The sequence below is a fragment of the Phocoena phocoena genome, chromosome 3 (genome assembly GCF_963924675.1).
Source record: "Phocoena phocoena chromosome 3, mPhoPho1.1, whole genome shotgun sequence".
NCBI classification, from domain to species: domain Eukaryota; kingdom Metazoa; phylum Chordata; class Mammalia; order Artiodactyla; family Phocoenidae; genus Phocoena; species Phocoena phocoena.
The window spans coordinates 28,360,789-28,370,504 of NC_089221.1; the positions used below are offsets into that span (position 1 = coordinate 28,360,789).

General features: G+C 40.5%; 1 protein-coding gene across 2 annotated transcripts in view; it reads right to left on the minus strand.

The window, feature by feature from the left end:
- The window catches only part of SLC45A2 (solute carrier family 45 member 2), a 31,944-nt gene extending 29,830 nt beyond the window's left edge, over window positions 1-2,114 (minus strand). Inside the window, exon 1 of one of the 2 annotated variants that reach the window (XM_065874960.1) lies at window positions 1,680-2,114. In XM_065874960.1, coding sequence (XP_065731032.1) covers window positions 1,680-2,064 — 385 coding nt within the window. In that variant the 5' untranslated portion in view covers window positions 2,065-2,114. The remainder of the gene's footprint in view (window positions 1-1,679) is intronic. The other variant, XM_065874959.1, reaches the window with a different exon arrangement.
- Window positions 2,115-9,716: the final 7,602 nt, after the last annotated feature.

Below are 9,716 nucleotides of genomic sequence, written 5' to 3' on the forward strand. Positions count from 1 at the left end.
CCCAGCCCCTAGATCTGGTCATCCTTCAGACATCCCTTTACACACTACTGTAGAGAGGTGTGCACCTGTGCCCTTAGGCAGTGCTTCTCAAACTTCAGCGTGCTTAACCACCACCTGGACGACTTGTTAAAACAGATTGTTGGGCTCCACCTTCTGTGAATCTCCTGTGAGTCATCAGTAGGTGGGAGGTGGGGCCTCTAACAGCCCCCCACTGAGGCTAATGCTGCAGGCTGGCCCCAGGGGCCGGTTCCATGGATGACAATTTTTCCACGACTGGGAGTGGGGGGTGGAGACAGTTCAGGCGGTAATGCCAGCGATGGGGAGGGATGGTTCGGGGGGGTCACGGGAGCCACGGGGAGCGGCAGATGAAACTTCACTCACTGGCCCCCCTGCTCACCTCCTGCTGTGCGGCCCGGTTCTCGACAGGCCATGGACCAGTACCGGTCCGTGGCCCGGGAGTTGGGGACGGGATCGTGTTTTACATGAGCATTTCAGGTGATGAAGAGCAACCTCACAGTGTTAACAGCTAAATAATATTCATCCTATGGCTATGCCACAGTTCACTGACTCACTCACAACTATTTCCCTTGCATTCAGTTTATTTTTTAAACCTAGTATGTAATATATGCACCTGTTATTTTTAACATCTTTATTGGAGTATAACTGCTTTACAGTGTTGTGTTAGTTTCTGCTGTATAACAAAGTGAATCAGCTATATGCATATGTATAACCCCATATCCCCTCCCTCTTGCGTCTCCCTGCTACCCTCCCTATCCCACCCCTCTAGGTGGTCACAAAGCACCGAGCTGATCTCCCTGTATGTACCTGTTTTTAAAAATACAGTAAAAAAATAAGTGAAAAATAAGCCTACCCTCCCCCTCTCACCCCAGCCCTTTAGTACTCCTTCCCTATTGGCAACAATTCTTTTCAGGTTTTTTGTAATTTCTTCCAGAAATACCCTACATTTATAGATTTATGCCCTCTTTTAAATATACAGAAGTGATAACTGATTATCCTGTCTCATTATCATCCATTCTGCTAGGCTGAGAGTTAATGCTCTAAAAATGTGTGCTATTTTTAAGTTTAACGATTCTTTTCTCAATGCAATATGTACTACCACCAATTACTGACTAATTGGTGGTGGCTGATTAATGGCTAGAAAAAGTGCTCACCGTCAGGTTTATGTCCACAATTTGCAGTGAAAAAATGTCCCCTCGAGCTACCAGGCTGATGCCCTGTACCTATTAAAAGACTCCACAGAAAGCTGTGAACATAATTAACTCTCATCTGGACATAAAGTTACATGTATTGTAAAAATGTATGGAGCCATTTGGCAGCTGGTTAATTTGAGAAAGTACTAAATAAGGTATAACGGGCACAAAAAAAAACCCGTAACTGATAAACATGTAAAAATATGGAATTTAATATAAAATAGGTAAAAATATAATCCTATTTTCAAATTCTCACAATTGAAAAATAATGTATCCTGATGTTTCTAAAAGTAAAGGTACCTAACCACAGAATTTGGGTCACTCAAAGGTGAAAACTCAGTGTAACTTAGGAGAGAGAATCAGTTTTAACCGATTTCTGACTGTGGCGTAAGAAATCTGCATTCTCCCTTCAGCGAGCTGCGTCACAGGACCCTTCTCCCAGCCTGCCCACCTGTGCTGCCCACTGACCTGACACGATAGCGTCCCCGTTAAGGTACAGGGCCATGCCCAGCAGCATCACGATGCCCAGCGTGAGGATGTAGGGTCTCCGCCGTCCCCACCGGGCCCGGCAGTGGTCGCTGGCCAGTCCCACCACGGGCTGCAGCAGGAATCCCAGGACAGGGCTCAGGAGCCACACCATGCTGTAGAGACTCCTGGGCAGGCCCACGCTAAGCAGGACTGGGGTCACGTAGGCCGCCTCCACCGCGTAGCAAAACTCCCGGCCGAACATGGCCATGCTGTGCATGACCAGGCTCCCTGTGGGTCTTTTGGGCGGCTCCACAGAGCCGAAGGGGCCCTCCTCAGCGAGGGATTTGTAGGTGTGGATGCCAGGCTGCCCACTGCTGTCGCCCATGGCCACTGGGTGAGGAACCTGTCTGCGAGCCCACCACCTCTTGCGTGGCCCTGGGGTTTGCGCTCCCAGCTGGATTTGAGGTGCAGCCCGGCTGAGCGGCCAACAGAGATGGTCAGGCTGGGGGAGGGGCTCAAATTCTTTCATGCCTCTAAGATCACAAGTTATGATGAGAAGGAAGGGGGGTGGGGCCTGGAAAGCATGATGGAGATTAGCTGCTGTGAGCCCTCTGGCTCCTTAGAATGTTTTTCTAAGCGTCTTCCTTTGTACTGTTCTCTCTGCCTCTCTCTCTCTCTCTCACACACACACACACAATCTGTGACACACAATCACACACAGCTTTGAGACAATAAAGCCCTATAATCCAGATGTTAAGTATGAATGAGTCGATATCTTTTTTCTAAACTTTTTCTAGGTATAAATATTCTGTCCTCTCCTGAACACAAGTTTTCTACACACACACACACATATAGTCAATTAACTAGACTTAAAATAGTGGGAGGTTGCCCCTTCCCCTAAATCACTAGCTCTCTCACAGCACTGTGATAGTTTCCTTCATTGCACTTAACACACTTCAGATAGTTCGTGTTTATTCTCCTTCTCCTATGTTGGTCTTTGATCCCCTTATGAGCAGTGATCTGGTCTGTTTTGCTCATTATGGCATCTATCATGATACCTGGCACCTAGCAGGTCCTCAATAAACATTTGTTAAAGGAATTACAGAATGAATAAAGTGTATACACAACATTTTGCAATGCCAGTCAATTGCCTGTTTGCTCAGATCCATTCTCTCCCCCTCATACTATGCTCCATACCATAAGGGACTACATTTCCCAGGTTCCCTTGCTCTCTGGCTTCTAGGTAGATTTGTCCAATCAGAGGCACTGGTGGGAAGACTCGGGGCAGGAGAAATGAAGAAATCAGGATACTTCCTCCCCTCTCTTTCTCCATCCTGAGATGTCTCTGGCAGTGGCTGCATCTCCATTGTGGGTTCAGCTGCCAACCTTAGCTTCTGGGTCCCTATAACACTATCTTTCCCATTGATCCTGCAGATATGGGAGTGAGCCTGGCTTCCTGTGGTTGCTCGTATCTGAGTTGCCTCACTGTCCCCTGGGCTTCTCATCTCTTCTATCACCAATGTAATTCTCCATAATAAATTTCCTCTGTTTTAAAGACTTCGAGTGGGTCATTATTTTCCTTGTTGAACCTTGAATTCAAATGAAAATTTGAGTGGCAAGGGAAACATGATCTCATAGGAAAGGCCCTAAAAATGGTTTAACAACAAGACTTGGAGTCAAAATATTAAAGTTTAAATTCTGGCTCTGCCTCCTTCTACCTGTATTTCCCTGAGCAAATCACTTAAAGTGGTAATTCCCAAACTGTGTGCCAAGGTGCCCCAGGGCACCACAGTGAACTCAAAGGGGTATCTCAGGAGATTTAAAAATTTAAAGAGAGTAAACTCAGAGAAACTCAACATCTTTCAGATACTACATGAAGTAAGAATGAAATAGTTCATACTCACAACATAAGACTGTACTACAATCCTTTCAATGACTTTAGATTTTTGTGAGGCTAGGTTTTCCACAGCCATGATAAAAAGCAAGTATTGTGGGACTTCCCTGGTGGCACTGTGGTTAAGAATCCGCCTGCCAATGCAGGAGACATGGGTTCGATCCCTGGTCCGGGAAGATCCCGCATGCCACAGAGCAACTAAGCCTGTGCACCACAACTACTGAGCCTGTGCTCTAGAGCCCGCAAGCCACAACTACTGAAGCCCACGTGCCTAGAACCCATGCTCCGTAACAAAAGAAACCACCCCAATGAGAAGCCCGCGCACCACAACAAAGAGTAGTTCCTACTCACCACAGCTAAAGAAAGCCCGCACACAGCAATGAAGACCCAACGCAGCCAAAAGGAAAAAAAAAGCAAGTACTGTATGAATATCAATGTGGAACAGAAAACGAGGGTAGTGACATCCAATCTGATTCCAAGGCACGAGAAGCTGCAGTGTCCTACAGGTGCCTATGACCCATTAGTGACTAAAAATGAAGTAAGGAGGGAGATCAAGATGGTGGAGTAGGAGGATGTGGAGCTTAACTCCCCACACAAACACATCAGAAATACATCTACATGTGGAACAATGCTCACAGAAAAGCAACTGGAAACTGGCAGAAGATCTTCTATACAACCAAACCTGCAAGAAAGATCTCCATGTAACCAGGTAGAATGAAAAAAAAAAAAAAGACAAAAAGGCACCAGAAAGGAGAGAGAAAGAATTCCTCAGACAAGGAAAAACTAAAAGAGTTAAGTAATACTAAACCTACCCTAAAATAAATACCGGAAGGTCTTCTCTAAATAGAAAAGAAGCAAGTATCTATAGGAAAGGGGAAACACAATAGGAAAGGCAAATATATTAAAGGATTGAAGATCATTTTAAAAAGCCAGTATACAGATTAAAAAAAAATTCTGTAAAAGCAATTATAACTACAACGAACAGCAAAAGGATAAACACAAAGATTAAAATAGGACATCAAAATCGTAAAATGTGGGGGAGTGGAGTAAAAAACTGTAGATCTTTTAGAATGTGTTTGCATTTGCACGACTATCAATTTAAAGCAAGTAGATATAGTTATGGGTCAATATACTTGAACTACAGGGTAACCACCAATCAAAAACATAAAATCGATGCACAAAACCAAAAAGAAAGGAACTCAAGCATACTACAAAAGAAAACCATCAAACCTCAGAAGGAGAAATAAAAAGAAGTGAAGAATTCCAAAATCAATTGGAAAACAAAGTTTAAAATGGCAATAAGTACATACCTATCAATAATTACTTTAACTGTCAATGAACTAAATGCTCTGATCAAAAGACAAAGTGGCAGACTAGACTAAAAAAAACAAAAGCCCACCATGTGCTGCCTGCAAGAGACTCATTTCAGGAAGAAAGACACAGACTGAAAATGAGGGCATAGAAAAAGATATTTCATGGAAACGACAAGAAAGTGGGGTAGCAACACTCATATCAGACAAAATAGACTTTAAAACAAAGGCCATAAGGACAAAGAAGGACATTATATTATGATAAAGGGATCACTACAAGAAGAGGATATTATACTCATTAGCATATATACACCCAGTATAGGAGCATCTAAATATATAAAACAAATACTAACAGACATAAAGGGAGAAATTGATAGTAATACAATAATAGTAAGAGACTTTAACACCTCACTGACATCAAGGAACAGATCATCCAGACAGAAAATCAATAAGGCAACAGAGGTCTTAAATGACACAATAGACTAGTTGGGCTTAATACAGAAAAAAAAAAAACAAACAGAATACACATTCTTTTCAAGCACACATGAAACATTCTCTAGGGTAGGTCACAAAACAAGCCTCAGCAAATTTAAGAGAACAGAAATTATTTCAAGCATCTTTTCTGACCACAATGGTATGAAATTAGAGATCAACCACTGAAAGAAAAACGAGAAAAGAATGATACATGGAGACTACACAATATGCTACTAAAAAGCCAATGAGTCAACAATGAAATCGAAGAAGAAATGAGAAAGTATCTCAAGACAAATGAAAATGACAACACAACCTCACAAAATCTATGGGATGCAGCAAAAGCAGTTCTAAGAGGGAAGTTAACAGAGATTCAGTCCTTTCTCAAGAAACAAGAAAAATCTCAAATAAACAACCTAACCTACCACCTAAAAGAGTTAGAAAAACAAGAACAAACAAAACCTAAAGTCAGCAGAAGGAAGGAAATAATAAAGCTCAGAGAGGAAATAAATAAAATAGAGATTTAGAAAACAATAGAAAAAAACCAATTAAACCTAGAGGTGGTTCTTTGAAAGGGTAAACAAAATTGACAAACCAAGAAGAGAGAGGACCCAAATAAAATAAGAAATGAAAGAAGAGAAATTATAACTGATAATACAGAAATACAAAAACTTATAAGAGAATACTAAGAACAGTTACATGCCAACAAATTGGACAACCTAGAAGAAATGGACAAGTTTCTAGAAACATACAGCCTACCAAAACTGAGCAAGAAGAAACAGATAATTTGAACATCACTAGAAGTAAAATAGAACCTATAATTAAAAAACAAACAGACAAACAAACAAAACTCCCTGCAAATAAAAGTCTAGGACTGGACAGCTTCACTGGGAAATTCTACCAAACATACAAATAAGAACTTACACCTAATCTTCTCAAACTACTCCCCAAAATTAAAAAGGAAGGAACATTCCCAAAGTCATTCCAGGTAGTCACCATCACCCCGATACCAAAACCAGACAAAGACACTATCAAAAAAGAAAATTACAGGACAATACCTTTGATAAATATAGATGCAGAAATTCTCAATGAATACTGGCAAACCGAATCCAACAATACATAAAAAGGATCATACACCACGATCAAGCTGGATTCATTCCAGGGCTTCAAAGATGGTTCAACAAACACAAATCAATGTGATATACCACATTAACAAAAGAAATGACAAAAACCACAGGATCATCTCAATAGACACAGAAAAAGCATTTGACAAAATTCAACATCCATTCATGATAAAAACTGTCACCAAAGTGGGTATAGAGGGAACATATCTCAACATAATAAAAGCACTTAAAACAAACCCACAGCCAACATAATACTCAACAGTGAAAAGCTGAAATTTCTTTCTCGCCAAATTCAGGAACAAAACAAGGATGCGCACTCTCACCACTTCTATTCAACATAGTATTGGAAGTCCTAGCCACAGCAATCAGACAAGAAAACAAAATAAAAGGTATTCAATTTGGAAGGGAAGAGGTAAAACTGTCACTATTTGGAGATGACATGATACTCTATACAGAGAACCTTAAAGACTACACAAAAACTATTAGAACTAATTAATGAATTCAGCAAGGTAGCAGGATATAGATACAGAAATCTGTTGCATTTCTTTACAGTAACAATGAAATATCAGAAAGAGAAGTTAAAAAACAATCTTGTTTAAAATTGCATTTAAAAATACCTAGGAAGGGCTTCCCTGGTGGCACAGTGGTTAAGAATCCGCCTGCCAATGCGAGAACACAGGTTCGAGCCCTGGTTCGGGAAGATCCCACATGCCACGGAGCAACTAAGCCCATACGCCACAACTACTGAGCCTGTGCTCTAGAGCCCACAAGCCACTACTACTGAGCCCACGTGCCACAACTACTGAAACCCGCACACCTAGAGGCCATGCTCCGCAACAAGAGAAGCCACTGCAGTGAGAAGACTGCGCATCGGAACGAAGAGTAGCCCCTGCTCGCTGCAACTAGAGAAAGCCCATGCGCAGCAACAAAGACCCAATGCAGCCAAAAATAAATTAATTAATTTTTAAAAAATACCTAGCAATAAACTTAACCAAGGATATGAAAGACCTACATGCTGCAAACTATAAAACATTGATAAAGGAAACTGAAGATGATTCAAAGAAATGGAAAGTCCATGCTCTTGGATTAGAAGAATTAACATTGTTAAAGTGGTCATACTAACCAAAGTAATCTACAGATTTAATGTGATCCCTATCAAAATAGCCATAACATTTTTCACAGAACTAGAAAAAAAGAATTCTAAAATTTATATGGAACCACAAAAGACCCAAAATTGACAAAGCAATCCTGAGGAAAAAGAACAAAGCTGGAGGCATAACCCTTCCAGACTTCAGACAATACCACAAAGCTACAGTTCTTAAAACTTCACACTATGGGTACAAAAACAGACATGTAGATGGAATAGAATAGAGAGCCCAGAAACAAACCCACACACCTACAGTCAATTAATCTACGACAAAGGAGGCAAAAATACACAACAGAGAAAAGACAGTCTCTTCAATAAGTGGTGTTGGGAAAGGTTGACAGCTACATGTATATCAGTGAAATTAGAACACTCCCTCACACCATATACAAAAATAAACTCAAAATGGTTTAAAGACGTAAATATAAGATGTGACGCCATAAAACTCCTAGAAGAGAACACAGGTAAAACATTCTCGGACATAAATCGTAGCAATATTTTCTTAGATCAGTCTCCCAAGGTAATAGAAACAAAAGCAAAAATTAACAAATGGGATCTAATCAAACTTATGAGCTTTTGCACGGCAAAGGAAACCATTAACAAAATGAAGACAACCTGCGGAATGGGAAAAAATACTTGCAAATGATGCAACCAACAAGGGCTTAAGTTCCAAAATATACAAACAGCTCATACTATTCAATAGCACAAAAACAAACAACCCAATCAAAAATGAGCAGAAGACCTAATAGACATCTCTCCAAAGAAGACATACAGATAGCCAAAAGGCACATGAAAAGACGCTCAACATCGCTAATTATTACTGAAATGGAAATTAAAACCACAATGAGGTATCACTTCACACCAGTCAGAATGGCTATTATCAAAAAGTCTTCAAATAACACTGAAGACAGTGTGGAGAAAAGGGAACCCTCCTACTGTTGGTGGCAACTTATACTGGTGCAGCCACTATGGAGGGTATGGAGGTTCCTTAAAAACCTAAAAATAGTGCTACCATGTGATCCAGCAATCCCACTTGAGTACGTATCCAGAAAACACGAAAACTCTAATTCAAAAAGATACATGCACCCCAATGTTCATAGCAGCATTATTTACAATAGCCAAGACATGGAAACAAGCCAAGTGCCCATCAGCAGACAATTAGCTTAAGGAGATGTGGTATACATATACAATGGAATACTACTCAGCCATAAGAGAATGAAATGTTGCCATTTGCAGCAATATGGATGGACCTAGAGATTATACTTAGTGAAGTAAGTCAGACAGAGAAAGACAATTATATGGTATCACTTATACATGGAATCTAAAAAATAATACAAATGAATCTATGTATAAAACAGAAGCAGACTCATAGAAAACAGATTTATGATTACCAAAGGGGGAAGGGGTGGGGGAAGGATAAATTAGGAGTATGGAATTAACAGATACAAACTACTATATATAAAATCAACAACAAGGATTTACTGCATAGCACAGGGAACTATATTCAATACCTTGTAATAACCTATAATGGAAAATAGTCTGAAAAGTATATATACATAACTGAATCACTTTGCTGTATACTAAACACAATATTGTAAATCAACTATACTTCAATTTTAAAAAAGAATGAAATAAAAAATATCTTCAATGTACATGTATTATATTTTTCAAACAGCTAATAAGTTGTCAGGACATAAATACTTCAGTTGTTGGGACCTGATTATTTATAAGTGGAATAGTTAGGTATTTCTTCTGACCTAGGGGCACCATGGAAAAATTACTAAGACACTAAGGGAGATGTGAACTAAGATGGTTTAGGACCATCTGAGGCTTGTGTCCACATCTATAAAATGGAGAAACCTGCCCTACCTTCCCCTTGTGATCACTGAAGAGCAACTGAGATACTGTATGTCACAGATGTAACATCTGTTCTCCACTCCTTCATCCTGATGGAACCTGGACTAGCTTCAGGAACCCACCCCTCCCTCAAATACCCACGTGCTTCCAGGAAGTTGAGTCCAGGGGAGCTCCAGGAGCTGGTTGGCTTCATCTAAGGACAAGCCTATCCTCTCTGCCAAAGACTGGTGCAGGACT